At 37.6% G+C, this 19066-nt stretch overlaps 2 protein-coding genes across 2 annotated transcripts in view; both read left to right on the forward strand.

Annotated features, from left to right (window-relative positions):
- Window positions 1–1060: 1060 nt before the first annotated feature.
- On the forward strand, window positions 1061–3507 carry ndufs5 (NADH:ubiquinone oxidoreductase subunit S5). Its single transcript, XM_067426364.1, has 3 exons — window positions 1061–1166; window positions 2971–3190; window positions 3267–3507. The coding sequence occupies exons 2-3, from the start codon at window positions 2975–2977 to the stop codon at window positions 3369–3371; spliced, it is 321 nt and encodes a 106-aa protein (XP_067282465.1). The 5' UTR covers window positions 1061–1166; window positions 2971–2974; the 3' UTR covers window positions 3372–3507.
- A 2727-nt stretch (window positions 3508–6234) lies between these two features.
- Window positions 6235–19066, forward strand: part of macf1a (microtubule actin crosslinking factor 1a) — a 185197-nt gene continuing 172365 nt past the window's right edge. Inside the window, exons 1-2 of the mRNA XM_067426361.1 lie at window positions 6235–6419; window positions 10983–11217. Coding sequence (XP_067282462.1) covers window positions 10995–11217 — 223 coding nt within the window. The 5' untranslated portion in view covers window positions 6235–6419; window positions 10983–10994. The remainder of the gene's footprint in view (window positions 6420–10982; window positions 11218–19066) is intronic.

Here is a 19066-nt window from a genome sequence, read left to right on the forward strand (position 1 = left end):
TATCTTTTTAACTTTTATTTATTTGTTAATTAAATTTAACATTTATTTTTATATTTATTTTTACATTTATTTTTATATTTATGCGTTCGTTTATTTTTCTCTCATGTATTTATTTTTACATTTATTGATCGATTGATTCATTTATTTTTCCGTGTGCAACATGTAAATGAGGAGGGCGGTCCTTGTGTAGCTTCAGCACATCATTGGTTGAGAGCTCACCACAGTCTATGAAGCTCACGCACGCAGAATCAGATCAGCTGAGGAGAGTTGTCAGTAAATGACGGCCGCATAGTTCTTTCACTAAACAAACGTATCAATGTTTCCAGCAGTTTGACCCATTGAGAGATACGTTTCATGGATCATTCGATTCGAATCCAGGGTTTCCACTGATACAAAGCCATATGCTAATCGCTGAAGTAACCCTTAAAAGAAAATATGCCATGTTGCCATATTAAACAATATAATACAAAAATAACCTACTTTATAAAATTACTTCCGTGAAATAACTGGGAATAGGCCTAAATAAAAATAATAATAATTATATATGTCCTTCTCAAAAAAATAACATATTGTGATAAAGTTCATTAATATATTTTTTTCCCTTTTCATATCTATTTCCAGTTAGTCATTTTAGTGCTTCAGCTTCAGTTTATTTTCAGTCTTTTTTTTTATATGGCAACATTTGTCTCATTTACGTTATAGATGTTTAGCATCTAATATGTATATTTCATTTACTATGGTTAACAAATCTTTTTTTAATATAAGTATTTTGAATTGAAGCCTGGCCCACTGTTATTTTAGTACAATAATGCTAAATAATACAATAAAATGTAAAATATTCATTATATATAAATAAACTGAAGTTGAAGGACTAAAATCACTAACTGGAAATAAATAAGAAAAGAAAAAGGGAAATTATATATATATTTGATATTTTGCATTTATTTTATATTTACTAATACTAAAATAACACTGGGATAGACTTCTCTAATCGAAATACTTCAAAATGAAAATACCAAAAAATGTGCCAACACTTCCCCCTACTGTGCGTGTGCAATTTTAAGTTTGCAGCACTGACGTAAACAAGCAGCGCCTGGTTTACGGCAACGGACGGTCGTGAATGAACTGTGGGCCTGAGGAAGGTTAAAGTGACTCTCAACCGAACGGTCAGTGCTTGCATTTACACCTTGAGAGCTTTTGTATCCTATATGTGACGTTTATAAATATACCAGCACTGATGTAAACCTTCTGCTGCACATACATCACTTTAGAATAAACACATTGCGCTGTATCCTTATTGGGCCTGTCGTTAGGCTAGCAAGTTAGCCAACATCAGGAGGACGATTACTAATACAGCTTGTTTATTATACACTGATAAAGTAACGTAAATAAGTGCAAATGCTAATGGAATATTAACTAATCGCATGAGAGGACAGATTGCTTGTTTTTTAACGCCAACTTCTGAATGTTCTATTATTAGTTCTAAAAATGAACTAGGTCGTTCAATAATTTAATCGCTAAAATGTTTATAAGTTATTAGTTGAAAGCATAATAGGTATTCGAAGGCATACAGCTGTAATATATAGAATAATATTATAGGCATGCCCGCTGTCAACATGTCAGTAATAAGCTTCGGAGCTATTCACAAATAACTACTTTTTGTTTTATTTAACGTCGATGTCAAAATTTACCTTTTTAATGGAATATTGCATTATTTATTATAAACGATTTATCCGTGCAAATCATAATAATAATAATTTGTCTTAATTAAAAAACTTGCATCAAAATAACTTCTTGAAATGATATTTCTTCTCTGATGACGTGTTTACTGGCGCAAGGGCGGAGTAACCTGTCAATCACATGAGAGCAGCAATAGCAAACCACAACGATCCAATCAATCCCGATGGACAAAAGTCCCACCCTACATTTTTTTCTTGTTCAGAAGCTGTTTCAGTCACAATAAGGAAGAAAAGTCTATTGTAACTTGTTTCATGCCAACTTTAGTGCCTTAAAGTGTGTAGAATCTATGAAGATCTTTTGACAGAAATGCAATATAATATACATAACTGTTTTCAGTGGAGTATAAAGACCTTACATAATGAACCGTTGTGTTTTCATTAGCTTAGAATGAGCCATTTAGCCTAGAAATCTAGGCGCACCCTAGCGGCTGCAAATTTAATTTGCCCGCAAGTGTCGTCTAGGAACTCTCAATACCATTATGAGCTGTATTCCTCAAAATCTGGACGGCCCAATCACATCGTGTATAGAGTCGGCGGGCGGGGCCATAATGACGACGGCCGAGTTGCGTTTGGGTGCTTCTAGTAAACACAGAAACTGGCGAACGGCGGCGGTCTTTCGAATCAGCTTTGGCCGCGACTCTGGAAGACTTGGAGTTAAGCTTTTCTCTGAGAAAAGAACAAAGAACGGCACTGAAGTCATTCTTAAAAAGGGAAGATGTGTTCGTAGTTTAGCCGACCGGATACGGTGAATGTTTAATCAGTCAGCGAGCTCTGCTTCACCTTCGTTGCTCTGGTTGGTGTAGCGCTATCCTATCGCGTGCAGAGGGAGTTTGAAAGACAACCGTTTATCCCGCCCCTCGGATTGAGCCCTGTCTATGGTGAGTTTCCAGATCAAACATCTTGATGTGAGTCTGGCTTGTCAGGCTATGAGCCATTTCGATCTCCATACACAGAGGGTCCCCTTACAGTGAAGTCACCAGTTTGTGTCGACATGCTTCTAGAGCACAAGTCACTCTCTGCTGTCTCAGATGACATCTTTGTTCTGTGTGGGCCACCGTACATTTGAAAACCACTAGATGCTGCAAAAATGTACACAGAGCACCTTTCAGAGTGCCAGAAAATATAAACCTTGAGGTGTCATTTATTAGAACAAAAAAGAATAACTGCTTTGTTCATTCTTTTTAACCGTGATTGCATTATTTCACATATAATATTTCTATTCATTTCCCAGAATCATGCCGTTCATTGACCTCCAATCAAAGCTTGGGATTAACCTGGACCAGTGGCTCTTGGCTCAGAGTGGGGAACAGCCACAGAAGCGGGCCGCTCGCTGTCATGCCTTTGAGAAGGAGTGGATAGAGTGCGCCCACGACATCGGCCAGAACCGGGCCAAAAAGGAGTGCAAACTGGAGTGGGAAGATTTCTATGAGTGCTTGCACCGTGAAAAAACTGTAAGTAAATTCAGAGATATTCAAGCAACGTATTTGAGGTTATTCACATTACTAACATAATTATTGTTCCTTACAGCAAAAACGCTTGTATGAGATCCGTAAGCAGAAGGAGAAGATGATTAAAGAGGGAGCTTACACTCCCCCTCCGCACCACACAGGCAGTGAAGATATCCGGCCGTGAATTCAGCAACCCCAGACTGAACATAAAATCACTTTCATCCTGTTGTACAGTTACTTCCTTCCTTATGTATTATAATATTACTGCTGTATCAACATTGTTTAATATTCAAGAAATAAATATAATGATTTCATGTCAATGGTATTGTTTATATATGTTTTTTTTAATGGAAATATGCTATACAACTTTTAAAGGGATAGTTAAGCCAAAACTAAAAACATCCTTTACTCACCCATATGTCGTCCAAACCTGAATGACATTCTTTCTTCTGTGGAACATAAAAGAATACATTTTGAGATGCATTGTTAATCCATGCAATGGAAGTAAAATGGTCACCAAAAGCGGCATTCTTCAACAAATCCTTGGGAATGTTTATTCTCCATAATTTTATTTAGTAATTCCATATGATAAAAATTGTTTTAGATATAGTGCGCACCAGTGCACAAAGCAAGGTCCATAAAGACATGGATGAGCAAGTTTGGTGTGGAAGAACTTGACAGGCCTGACCTCAACCCGACAGAACACCTTTGGGGTGAATTAGACCGGAGACTGCGAGCCTGGCCTTCTCGTCCAACATCACCGCCTGACCTCACAAATGTGCTTCTAGAAGAATGGTCAAAAATTCCCATAAACACAAACCTTGTGGAACACCTTTCCAGAAGAGTTGAAGCTGTTATAACTGCAAAGGGTGGGCCGACTCCATATTAAACCCTACAGATTAAGAATGGGATGTCATTAAAGTTCATATGCATGTAAAGGCAAGGCGTCCAAAATCTTTTGGCAATATGGTGTATATATGAAGACTTCAGATGCTAAAACCTCTAAGTCTGTCTGACAATTTTCTTTTAAATTTGCATTTTATCAGGCTCCTATGTTTAGTAATTTCACTATAATGGCAATGAAAGGTTTATTAATCAGTTATTGAAATGCCTTGTCAAAAATTTCACTGATACAAGTAGGCTACAATTTAAAGCAAAAATGCTCATTAAAAGAAAAATATCAGACAGGCTGCGCCTATGAATTAATATTAAGGATGCACTGATACATACACATAATTATTTTAATATATCAGTAATGCATTATTCATTTAAATACTTTTAAGTCATCCTTGAAGCCATCCTTCAGGTAGTGCTAGACCATCTGATTATCTATATTACTGTGCTACAGTATATTAAATCTGTCTTTGAACCTGAAATGAATTCAACTGTCTTTAAGTGGTTTGGTTAAGCTTCCCATGGGACAGCATCCAGCTGAAAGCTTAATATGAATACATCAGTCCATTTGACTTCCCAATTACATTACTAAGCCAGTCGCCATGACAAGATTAGTTATTTTGTATTTTGGTCAGTGGGTGGCAGTAAAACCACTATTTTTGAGCTTCAATTTCCTTAAATTGTTAATGTAAACTAACAAATGAAGCATCAATGTATGACTTTTATACTACTGTGACATTTCTGCAAAGCCTAAGCAATTGGATGGGAATAATTGGGTGAGGATGGTTCTTAAACTGCTTAAATAATTGGATAAGTAATGGTTCATAAATTGCTAGATATGTCTGTCTCTGTCTGAGCGAAGTTCAAATACAATTCGGGTCCATGAGTGGGATAAACACGTGCCGACCATCACATGGATTCAATTAAGCCTGTTAAAATCTGGCTTTATAAGATGTCACTGTAAGATCCCCATTTTAGATGTTGTTCGTCTTCACGTGATGACAATCTCTTTCTAGAGTAAAGTATGTCCCCAGGATGCCCACTGTTGTGTTTAGCAGTGCTCTGTGGTGGTGTTGTTTGATCAGTCCACCAGCAGCAGTTAATCCTTCACTGTCACACTGAATTCCACTGCAGCTCTATGAGGACAGACAGATTCATTATGGATTATACTTTTATTATTTTGGTAACTGCAATAAGGTTAAGAATTAGTTTACCTGAACTAAGAATTAACAATATTTCTACATCATTTATTAATTTCAAAATGTACTAATAGGCTACATTATTCAAATCAAAATCTGTATTTGTTAACATTATCTGTGAAGTAACATGAAGGACTGCATTTTTTAAATAACCATTAACAAAGATTTATGAATACGGTAACAACAGTATATTGCTCATTGTTATTCATGTTAACAAATGAGACCTTATTGTAAAGTCAAAGTGTTATGGACAACTGCAAATAAAAGTTTTGTCATTCTTTTGTGTGTTTTAAGGGGGAAGTCTTGGAAATGTTATGGTTGCATTTAACTAATTACATGTTCTAAGCTGGTTTGCTGGTTTTAGCTGGTTTAAGATGATCTTGCAACCAGGATCTTCTTCATCTAATATGGTTGGTCTCCTAGGTTGAAACAAAAAAAAAACCTTTACCAAAAACCAGCAAACCGTATTAGACTGGTTTAGATGCTTCCCACTGTGATACATAATGTTTGTCATATCACAAACACACATTTACAGTTTGTCTTTGCATTCTAGTGTTGCATTAACATGAATTTAGATGCAATGTGTGAAGCAACCTTTTCCCAATACTGTTATAGGCTACTGGATCTTACATTGAACTGATTAAAATAATGCATTTTGATTGAATGTATTATATGCATTATTCATAAAGTATAAAATCATCATCTTCAATAAAGAGGGTTTGAACTGATGGGGAATTTGATTGAATTTATTCTGTATTATGATTATTTTCATATGATTATTGGAAATATTTATGATTATTATGTTCATATAATGCTTAGACAAGTATTTTTTAAAATCATCAGCAAAATTAAAGAGGGCTGGGCTTAAGAGTGGATGAGAAAGGAGAGAGTGAGGAAGAGGAGGAGGGGGGCTGGAGAAAGAGAGAGCGGGAGAGAAGGAGGGATATGAAAGGAGGGGAATAGACAGCCATTACCGAATCACAGTCTCCATACTGCTCCTCTGTCTACCGGGTCGGTGCAAAACGGACCGAGAGTCAGTGTTTCTCTGGCCGGCTGAGAGGCGTGTTTGTCAGGATTGAGAGCCAGCGCATCCCCGCCTCTGTCACCCTGCGTGCGGTAACGGGCACTGCCGTTATACGGTAAGAAGGTCCAAATGTCCGTCGTTATTCTGTCCGACAGCCTCGGGGTGTATGTATGTGTCTAATAATGATCGTTTTTTACACATGTGTGTCATCATCTTAGTATTTATTTAGTGCTTTAACGTCTCATTAAGCGCTGAAACATCATGTAAAAACTCAAGATTTTCTACAAGCATCCTCATTTCCATTTAGTAATCGATCATCGGAAGTGCTTTTCTGTTTATAGAGAGTGAGCCGAGGTGTTAATTTCACTCGTTAATTAATTACATATAAAAGGTGATGATTTATTAATTTCACGCCCGCATGAATGGATCTTTATAAGACAGCCTGTTATTCTGTGTGTTTGGACAAAGGCTGTTCACACCTCTGTGGTCACTCTCCTCGGCTTTCGCCACATTACGATCTAGCGATGTCTGATGTGTGTGTGTGTGAACGAATCGTTCTTAAGAGTCGGTTCTTTTCAGTGATTCCATTGAGCCGATCCACACAACCGGACTAAGCAATTTGTTCACGAACTGACTCTTCCCGAGCATTTTGATTGCACACTGAGCATGTAACAAATAAAACGTATGAAATATGGTTATTGACACTTGGACAATTGTATGAACAAAATATACATTTTTTTAATAAATCACATTTTACATGTTAATCGTGGCTATAGCACCCTAAGTTAACTTTAATAGAGGACATTCAAACATTATATTTAGCCTAGATAAATTATTTTGTGGCGGAATCCTGGGCTGGATGCAAGACACTCAACTGTAATTACGTCATGACGTAAAAGAGCAGCTGAATTCGATTCATTGAAGAACCGATTCGCAAAATGTGTCGGATTTTCCATCACTATGCAGTAGTAGATAGCCTACGTGGTGAAAAAAAGAGGCGTTCCTAGGAGAATATGTTTGGATCTATGCACATGTATTTCCTTTCAATGGCTAATATTCATTCATTCGTCCCTTACAGAGATGACAGAAAAACTAACAAAAGGCATGTGCTCAATAAGTTCACATAATCACAAACATTGTCTAAAATGTGCATAAGTAGGCCTACATAAGGTTGAGTGTGTAAAGGCTATTTCTAACAGCATCCACAGATGGTTTTTGTGCTCCTGTAGAGATGCACATACACAATGTTTTCCTGCTGTGTGGTTGTGTAGCCATTCTGTTCACTTGCATCACCTCATTTACAAATAGAAAACCCGGGCAGGGCCTCTTACAGTATTTATGATGTGATGTCCAAATATTCGAATTAAAGTTAGCTGTGAGAAGTCAGAAAGTTGCAATTACGAGATTAAAGCTGTTCAGAGGCACTGCAGGCCTGTCTCTAATTTCTTCATGTGCATCGCATTGTTCATTGCACGTTGCACATTTAACATCTCGATGTTCCTGACAGCTAGAGGCTTCAGGCACCAGCCCCATTGGCCTGATTTGTAATCCATCCTTGATCTGATCAAATGGGGCTTATTGTAGCTACTGCCCTTGGCAAACATGCAGAACCACAAAAAATAGGACAAATAGTGTCTGAATGCGGCCGGTCTTGTGATTTCTTTAATAGAGTTGATCACATTTGAATCAAAATGCTACTGGTTTCCCCTTTTTAACACTTTGCATTTGTCTGTCTCTGGCGTAGGACATGTTTCCAGGTCAGATTTGTTCAAATAAATCAGTGGTTCTCAACTGGTGGGTCGTGGCCCAAAAATGGGCAACAGGTCTTTTCTGTGGACGGGGAAAACAAAACTATAGCAAAATGAACCTACACTCTAAAAAATGTTAGTTCTTTAAAGGGGTTTCATGAGGAACCTTTAACCAAAAGGCTATTTATAGTGGAACACGATTCTTTAGGCTATTAAAATGTTAGGAAAATGTTTTGGTCGACAAAAAAAACTTTTTTCTATTTCATCACTGTCAAAACATCCTTTTAGAACCTTTATTTTTAAAAGTGTAAATTAAAAAACTAACATATAATCATGTATAGAATAGCAACAACACACCTAGGCTACATTAAATATGGGTTCACTTCATCAATATACACATAGTTTGTGCTGACCATGTAATTTGTGGTAAATTAATACGTTTTAATGATTGTTTTAAGGATATTTTTGTTGTTGCTATACTTAGCATCTAATGTGAAATATGGCTACTAAAGCATAAGTTTGAGCCCTTAAAGGCATAATGCTACAGAATACTTGACCACATGCATTACGTCCAGATTAAATGTCACATTTTCTGTAAGAACTAATACCAAAATGGCCACAACGTTCTGAATAATGCACTGCCATTATTCATTGCTATGATAAGCTCCCCTCCTCCATTACTGTCCCCAGCAAGTGTGTGTCATTACTGAGTGAGTGTGTCTATAGTGATGTGTTAGTGTTACTCATAGCAGATGCTTCTGTCCTCATGGGTGAATGCACATGAGCATATCTTTGCACACATTGTATAAACACCAGCAAGAGAACAAATGCCACCAACCTCTGTTCCACAAACGTATCATTTGTCTCGAAGGGAAATGGAGTAGTGGCGCAATATTAAGGCTGTTCTGGGACGTGCTTGGCGAATGTTGTGGGAAGCCGACTCTTTGTGCAAAATGCAGAGCCAATTTCAGAGAGACTTTAAATCAACACAACGGCTCTCTGTCGGTGCATTGGGTGCATTCAGCTGTTGTGAACTTACTTAGTGTGGTGGTGGGAAAGGAATGAGTGATGAAATAAATAAAATGAGAGAGAGAGAGAGAGAGAGAGAGAGAGAGAGAGAGAGAGAGAGAGAGAGAGAGAGAGAGAGAGAGAGAGAGAGAGAGAGAGAGAGAGAGAGAGAGAGAGAGAGAAGCAGTATTTTCCTCCCTTTTCCTTCACAGGAATAATGACATAGGAAGGTTTTGAATACGGCATTGCCTCTATTTATATCTGTTGGCTGCCACTGAACCACCATGCTGTCAGGCAACAGCAGGATGGAAAGGGATCTAGCTTCTGCAACATGGTTTTTAGTGAACTTAGTCCTGCTTTTTAGAAGCTGTAAAGAGTGAGCTTAACATATCTGGCTACATGCAGGGAATGTACACTTTTTGAAATAAATAAATGGATTCCAGATTTCCAGGACAGTCTTGTTCACATTATAAAGTAGAACATTCTGTTTATGTATTTGCCATATTTGTATCTAAATCAAACTACATTGAATTTGAGGGGATATATTTTTCTATATAAAGGCGTTCTCCAATAAGCATGTAACATAATATTATACAAATTAAATGTTAGATTTTGAGTAAGAACTAATACTAAACTATCCACAATATTCTTTAATGAAGAAAAAAATTAAATCAAAAGTAAAAAAACTTTTTTTATTTGTAATGAAATAGAAAATATTAGCATCTTTTATTATTTTACTATTTATAATATATATATATATATATATATATATATATATATATATATATATATATATATATATATATATATATATATATATATATATATATATATATATATATTTATGGTTACACCCCACAACATCACCTAGGACATTTAAAAAACTTTTTGTGAGCCCCCTCTCTCCTCAACTCAATTTGTAGGCTACACCACAGAAAAAACACTCTTCACAGGGCCTGGGACAACATTCCTGGTTGTATCCCCTGACAATGGCTCTGGTTGCATCACATTTGTAGAGTCATTAAATCAAAGCATTTGTCAAAAATTATATAAAGGTTTTTAGAAACAATATGATATCAATACTCATACAGAGAATGTTCCAAGAAGCTGACATGCATTTTATACTACACAAAAAAATTAAAAAAATAAAAATATATATAAATAATATATATATATATATATATATATATATATATATATATATATATATATAATGTAGTATAAAATGCATGTCAAATATATACATAATCTTGGGCATCTTTTTTTATCATTGAATTTGAATTTTAGCAAATAATAAAATAAGAAAAATCATTTTAATAGTATTATACTGAAATATAATATATCTCAGATCTCAGAGAAGCCATAGCTCCTCTTGCAAGCCATTCCTGAATGACGTGCGTTTGGAAAGTGGAGCACATCTTGCACTGAGCTCACTTGTATTGATGAGTTCAGCTCGTGTGGAGTAATGTGACGGACAGGAACCTACTCCAGCCCCCATGGGTCCATTCCTTCCAGCTGATCACAGAGGAATGCACATCAGAGCGGTCTGGCCCAGCCAAATGCAATGTCCGATACTGATCAAAACCTGTTTTAATAGTACTGCGACTGAAAAGAGAGTTCGATTCTCCTGCCACTTTTTCTTCTCATCATCATTGTTAAAATGAGTCAGCGTTGTCCATCTCCAGAAGCATCTGCCATCATCTCTTTTACTTTCATTTTATTGCAGAGTGTTCTTGTTCTCACAAATCCTGCTTTATTTTGTGTTCTCTAGTCTAGTAGTAGTGCATTGTCCTGAATAGCCCATGTGGGTGATGAATTATACATCTCACATATTACAGAGTCTCTTACATGATTCTCTTTTTATCGTGACCTTATTTCTGTTTCCCTTTTTACCCCGCCACCCCTCATATCCCTCCTCCCAGGCCCCTGGCGAGATGTCTTCCTCGGATGAGGAGAGCCTGAGCGAACGTTCGTGTGTGAGCGAGCGTTCGTTCCGCAGTGAGAGGTCTGGAGGCTCTCTCTCGCCCTGTGCCCACAGCACAGCGGGCTCCAAAGGGGACACTCTGCCTTGGAACCTATCGAAACATGAGAGGCGCAAGCGCAAGAGCCAGGACTCAGTGCTGGACCCTGCGGAGAGGGCGGTTGTGCGAGTCGCAGGTAAGAGATTTGACTGTGAAAGTGAGAAAAAGTTTGTTCAGAAAGAGTTCTTCAGTATTTAAAGGGATAGTTCACCCAAACATTTTAATCCATAATTTATTTCCAAAGCAGTATAACCTTCCTTCTTCAGAGGAGGGCAAAAGAATATATTTTGAAGAATATTTTTCATGTGATGACAGTCAATGGGGTCCAAAACAACATTGTTTCAATGTTGACATTGTTGTCCCATTGACATTCAACGTACTGACAAATAACACTAAGACTCTTTTTTTTTTTTTTTTATAATATCCCTTTAAACACAAGAATGCAGTCACATTAAATCTAATGTATAAATTAGACTAACTTATTGAGCAAATGGCCCTTGTTTTGTGTGTCCTGAGTCTTATGATTTGATTCAAAGCAATCTGGCAATTGACTGAAGTTGGAAAGGAAGAGATGCAATGTTTTTTAGATACACATTAGTGTTCAGCATTGATACATGCAGCTGCATGTGGATCAAGTTCTGTGAAATAAACTGTCATTTGGCTCGAGTGGAAGAAGAGAGGCCAAATGTTGGGAGCCGAACTGTTTTGCGACCCTTTTTAGACACGCTGGCTGTTGCTCTAGCTTTTCCTGCTGATTTCATTACTCCTGACAGACCGTGTCTGTGTTTCTAACCAGTGCTGAACTAAACAGTGCATTGAGCTGTTGGATACAAAAAGAGAAAACTGGCTAAAGTGATAGAGATTTAGGTTTTCTTTGTGACTGTGGGTGTATATGCGATCAAACCTGTGAGAAAACACTAGTCACTGTTTACTAGGTTTATAAAAAACGAATGTAAGGATATCTGAGGCACATCTGGAATGTTCTGCAGACTGTCACGCTACGGCCTCAACAGAGTTTTCTCTGCCAATCCTAACCTCACATTTTTATGACCATGCGTAGGGCTTGTGTCCCTCCAGATTCATCTCTGTCAGAAATGATCTGTGTTTGTTCCATCAACGTTTTTTACTTTTTTTTGCTCTGAGATTCTTAGTTGTTGTTAAAGAATGATCAATGGCTGCAATTGTTTAAGCATGATTTTTTATGATTTTTTTTACATAATCGTAGGCATAAAATACATTAGACTTGACAGCAATGCTCAACAATGCCCAGCAAGCAATAGCCGCCATTTTGTCTTGGTTAACTATAGACTTGATATAGTCCGGCAATGAGAAATCCACTTCTAGCCAAAATATCATTGAATTTGGTTACATGTCATTCTTTGCCAAAATAACTTGCACGATGATTGATATTCCATCATGTAAGCAAAGTCAACAATGATTACAAGGTGTTTGGTTTCATGTTGGTTCATGTTTGACTAGCAGTCTATTCTTAGTCTAGTAGTTTTTCACTGATAGCCCAAATTTTGCTTGGTTTTAGCCTAGACGTCAGGGCTGTATTTGGAAAGCCATTAAACATCTTTTGAAGGCAAAATTGCTTGCTGGGATGTCGCTCATTTGTTATTTTATTTTTTGGTTCCATTCATTTATCCAAAAATAGCCCACATTAAAATACATACAGTTGATGACTTAAATACAGCTCTTCTATGATTAAGATGTTTTTTTTTCAAAATATGAAGTAAAAATTATCAGGGTGAAACAGTCATGATATTACAAAAAAGAAAACCTCATTAAAAGAATTACATTTTTGAAATTAAAACTTTTAAACTTTCTGAGAGGAAAATAATATTGTAACAAAGTGGCTTGTTAATATAAAAAAAACATAAAACAGGAAATTTTATCATCGAGAGGGCCCCTGCAGAATTGTGCATCAAAGTCAATAAGTATCCTAAAATATTAGATAATTTGAACTTTTAATTAAAAAGTTAGTTAGTTCTGGTAATATATAGGGCTATATATATATATATATATATATATATATATATATATATATATATATATATATATATATATATATATATATATATATATATATATATATATATATATATATAAATAAAAGAACAATAAAGGACTGTGATGGATTAAATCTGTCTGCTTCAGTGATTGTTTATTAGTATCTCAGATACTTAGTATGGAGATGCCGTGTTGTCTAGGGACCTTCCTGTGTCCATTACAATCACTACTTTTCAGGCAGCTCAAAGGGTGACTCAGCCTGAATCCCTCAGTTCCCTTGTTGCCATGGGTTACCTGTTTCCTTTTCCAGTCCCCCTTAGTTTCCATGGCTATGAAGTAGGAGGGAAAGGGCGAAAGCCCGAAAAACAAATAGTGAAACATAGTTTGCGAAATCGTTTGAATTTCAATTTGAGTTTGAGGAAAAAAGAGAGAGTCGTTACGTGAAGCTTGGTTGAACGAAATGACCGGGAGAAAAATGAAAAGAAGATGAAGATAAGAGTTGAGAGGAAGGAGGGTGCAAACAGGGGGCAAAGTTCAAACAGGAGGTTAAAGGGGAAGAATCGTGATGGCATATTAAAGTGACGAGGTTAGAGAGACAATGAGCATGGAGGGAATAACTGGAAGGAAGACGTGTGTGTGTGTGTGATTTACAGCACTTCACTCTTGGAATGCCATGCTGGAAAACAGTTATGACAGTTGCCTAGAAAACATAGAGAGTTTCCAAACAGAAACAACTCTATGCACACAGATCTCAGCTCTGTTCAACTTTCATTTTGTGTGTGCGTTCAGGTAAAGTGATTTCGAACCCAGGCAATAAATTGGCTAAATCACAGCGACGACTTTTCAGTCTGGGTGGCCGTTTACAGTTGTAAGTGATGTCTGAATCACTACAAACCAAAGAAAGAGGATAAGAGGCTGATGAAGCCATAACTTCACACAGTTTAAATGTGGCATGACATGCAGAGTAACAATGGAAAAACACTTCAATAGAACTTCCAGTCAATGCTTATTATTGTTGCCCACCAACAGAGTGAGAAAAGAAACAAAATGTGTTTTTCCATTGGAAAGACATGGTGACAAGTTTCATGTATAATACATTTACCATCATCTAATGCTCACTTAAAGGTAATAACAGAACAATTAAATTGAATCTTTACCAAGTCTCAAATATATAAAATTATAATTTTTTTTAATGTAGTTATGTGGCAATTTAATGCTGACCCTTTATCGTTTAACAGCCACAACATGACAATAATATTTTGTTTATCGTTAATGTTCAGAATTGTATCTGTGCATCCCTATATGGAAGTTTGCTTTTTGCTGATGTTTTTAGCTTTCATGAGCCACCAAAATCAGAGTAGCGAACTCCATTATTTTTGAATATTGCATAAGGTTATCTGTTTGGCAGAGACACGTTTATGTGCTTAAATGTAAAAGTAATTTGCATACCTCATCAAATTGCAATCCGATCGATCAAGCACTTGAAATGACTAAGCATAAATAGGCCCTTAAGAGTTTTTAAATGTAGGCTTACTGTACATGCTATGTAAACTACTGTAAATGAATGTAAAATGCTACCCTCTTATTCAGAGCTGGGTGAGAAAAATATCTTAATTAAATCTGTAAACTGATCCACTGTCACTGAAGCAAATTGCTAGACATAATCCATAATAATGGTGAGCCTAAAAATATTGTGCTTTTAAAAATCATTTTTCATGTGTGATAATTCCACCTGCAAGAAAGGAGCTAGAATATGTTTCAGTGTTCAGCTCTTGCTTTATTTAACATGCTCTCTTTTCCTGGAGCTGTGTAATGTGCCGCAGTACTGTGTGTTTAGGGACACACGGGGTCAACAGCAATATCCGCTGTCAGGCTATCGGTTGTTAGACAGTAGACATTTTGTGGGGTCATGTGTGCCTTCCAGGTCTCACACGCAACTTTGTTTGTGTGCCAGTGTGTGTATCTGCTGTATTGCTAGAGGATTGTGGAGAAGTAATTGCTCTGTAGAAATGAATGTTTCAACACAATCTTCAAAAGCATTTGGACCTGAACTTTCAGAGGCTGCAAGTCGCCCAAGTATATAGTAGGAAACTTCCTGGACTTACATGGATCTACATCTGCTCTCAATATATGGGATCCCAGCAGCACATGCAACGAAAGGAAATAGATCAGACGATGTTTACAACAGTAGCTTGAGAATGAGAATGCTATCTTTATGAGGAGCTAAGTGACTGAGGTGATTGTCGTCACATAAATGTCATAAGCAATTTGATTTATTCAGGGACAAGACTTTGTGTTTAAAGGTGCTGTATGTAAGTTTTTGACTGTACTAAAGCATAAAAATACCACAATATGTTTGCAGACATTTAGGAAACATGCTGAGGTCACATAATATTTCTGTGAAAACCAATGCTACAGCCAGTTATTCTGCTTTGAACAGTTTGTTCCGTGTCGGAATGTCTGTTTTGTTTTGGTCTATTTGATAACGCACGTTGCCAATTTACCCAATAGTTTTTCAACACGCCAGGTTGCCAGTTGAAGGAAAACGCAGCACATTGCTGCCATGGAAGCCAGCAAACAAACTGGGTCAGAGATCACAGATTCTACCCGACCTAAAAAGCCTCAATATCCATCTAAAAATCTCTATGAACGGAAGACCATTACAGTGTGGATTAATCAACTAATCAACTTACAGTGTGTGATTCTCCTCACCTTCCATTGTCAATTACTCCCGCTCCTAGCCTGGCAAGCCAGACCCACATCAAGATGTTTGGTCTGGAAACTCACCATAGACAGGGCTCAATCCGAGGGGCGGGATAAACGGTTGTCTTTCAAACTTCCTCTGCACGCGATTGGATAGCGCTGCACCAACCAGAGCAACGAAGGTGAAACAGAGCTCATTGATAGATTAAACATTCACCGTATCCGGTCGGCAAAACTCAAAACACATCTTCCCTTTTTAAGAATGACTTCAGTGCCATTCTTTGTTCTTTTCTCAGAGAAAAGCTTAACTCCAAGTCTTCCAGAGTCGCGGTCAAAGCTGATTCGAAAGACTGCCGTTCGCCAGTTTCTGTGTTTACTAGAAGCACACAAACGCAACTCATTACCGTCATCATTATGGCCCCCGCCCACCGACTCTATACACGATGTGATTGGCCCGGCAAGAGTTAGGGGAATACAGCTCAGAAGGGTATTGAGAGTTGCTAGATGAGAGTTGCACTCGCGGGCGGATTAAATTTGCTGCCGCTAGGCTGCGTCTAGATTTCTAGGCTATCCCGCTCCTGTTGTGTGTCCTCAAACTGGCAACAAGCATGAGCTTCTAGTCTGAGGAGGAGGGGGCGGGGCAAACTATATTTTGAATTTGGACTGCCCATTTCAACCAGCTGTCATTCTTACATACAGCATCTTTAAAGCAAATAGTAAATAAGGTAAATATTAATGATGTATTCATAGTTCAACACTCCAAGTGGGGTGATACAACTTCTGATCTGGGTCTTTGGAAAGTCTGGTCTTATTATATAAACTGAAATGTTGTTTTTATAAACTAAACCAATTACAACTGACTAGTAAGAGAGATCCACTATGAATCAAATAAGTTACTTTATTTTGCCTGAAATTACTCTTTGTATCTGTTAGGTGGCAGTGCACTAGATGATCATGTGTGACAAAACACTGATACTTCAGGACTTTGACAAAAACAGGCTACAAAATGGTTTATGTATGAAAGGAAGTATTTTGGATATTCTGTCCAGAGGTATTGACTTATTTCTGGATTTACAGCTTCTTCCATTTTCTCACATAATCTTTGCCCACCACTCAATATACAATATTTATGTATATGTACAATTTAAAAATCCTTCCAGATGCACAAATAAAATAAAATAATAGTATAAACATTGACAAATCTAGCACTCCCTTGAATTGAGACCACAGCTTTTCAGCTCCATCTATTAAATCATCACAGAAAGTCTCATGGTTTTGACAAAATGCCCATACTTTAATACCATGCATATAAAATTCAGTACACCATTTATTTTCTGGTGTTGCTCAATAGTAATAGGATCTGCTTATGCTTGTCACAAATAGGAAATTATCCAGAATCCCAAAGAATTAATTTACAATTCAAGTTGATATGAGCATGAATACTTAGAGCTTGTATGAGTTGGCTAGTGAAATATGGAAAGCAGATAATCAGGATTAAGGCTGCCTTTGATTTTGCCTGATTTTAAAATGGTTCATAAATATCTGGCTGTGATTTATGAAATGTAGATACAGCTTTGAAAATGTATGTAAAAATGCTGGAAGGACATAAAGTGTTTTTTTTCTTCTTATTTTTTCTTCCAAAGTTGAATATAGACTGAGTAAATGAAGCAAGTGGTTTTAGGGGTAGTTGAGCGATGCACCTCTCGGCTTTAACCGGTCGGGGGCGACAAAACCCTAAAATCAGACCCAATAACATCAGCCATTGTCACCATGAATTTCCTGCGCTGGATGTGCCTGGCGTGGCTGTGGAAGGAAGGGAGGGATGGAGGAGGAAAGCGCAGGCACTGCGGGAAGAATAGAGAAACCTGAACCCCATTCGCACTGGGGAAAATAGAGGGAGGAGTGAGACACACGCCGTGTGTTTATTATAGGATCGACCATTACATTAAGCAGCACGGATGGAAAATAACATAATATAGCTGGTACCGGCGAGTCAAGAGCGCATCGGCAAAGGAATATAAGAAGCACCGTCCGGATACCGTTTCATTGGGGCCTCATATCTGCTTTCGGAAGGAGCCGAACGGACCGCCCACCGCACATAGACGCACACATACTTGAGAAGCGCACACATATAAACCCAATCACCGGCCCGCACGCGCTACAATGGACTTTAAATACGATAACCGTTGGGATTCTAATCTAAACCAATGAAAGATGGGTTTATTTAGTTGTACGTCTAGATTTAAACATGTTCAGACGTTTAACCGTCCTATATAATAAGGAATATTTACTCTAAAGATAGATATTTACTTGTTTTTATTTATCTAATCTTGTTTTGAACGCACATTTACAGGAATCGCCGGTCCACTTAGCTTTATTTCACTTGCTTTATTTAATTCACCGTATTTACGAACACCAGTTATAATATAATACGCGTTAGAAACATACCGAAACGTGAATAGGTCGGTATCCACTGTGGATATTTAACGCGAACCGGAATTGACAGCTGTTGTCGGACGACCGGGTCCCACCGTCCTGGATTACTCCATCAGCGGGCCGCTGCGAGTCGGCCAGCGGGAGTGAGAGACGCTATGGCCGGCTTCATCCCGGGCTTACTCCCGGCGAATCACTCCCAGGAGAAGGAGTTCGCTAAGGCGTATGAGGATGTGTTGGAGAGATACAAAGGTAAATAACTCACGAAAGCTCCGGATTGTCGTGTCGTTTACTTTGGGAAAAGTATGTATGCGAATGTTGTAGCTGTTATGTTGTGCTTTATATTTTGCTATTTGTTGTCAGTTGTCCAAGGACACTGGAGGTGGATGGTGGGTCTCTTTTCCCATGGGTTTGTGAAAGGGGAGAGGACATATAGTGCTTCTGTGTAGTGTTATATGCAGAGAATGTTGTTAACTAGCTATTTTTTAAATGAGAAAAATGATTTTTTTAACACTAAATGATAATTGAATAAAAAAAAACAGTTTTCTTGTCCAGTAGCCTAGTCTAGTGCTGCCAGTGCTTGCTTGTTGCCATTTTTTCACATTGCTGTCAGAGCTGGTTTAATATTGTCCCAGCTTGTCTTCTATTCTAGTCTACTGCTGTCCGAGCTTGCCCTTTAGTTTGTCCAGCATTGTCCAGTATTCTGAAGGGGTTCAAAAACTTTTTTGGGGGGTCAGCTGAAACCCTTAGATTAGATGTACAGTAAATATTTACTTGAATTACCTTAGATTACGTTTAAATTTCAATAATTGAACAACATTTGGGTGTCCATAATT

This window comes from Pseudorasbora parva, chromosome 19, assembly GCF_024679245.1.
Source record: "Pseudorasbora parva isolate DD20220531a chromosome 19, ASM2467924v1, whole genome shotgun sequence".
Lineage (NCBI taxonomy): Eukaryota > Metazoa > Chordata > Actinopteri > Cypriniformes > Gobionidae > Pseudorasbora > Pseudorasbora parva.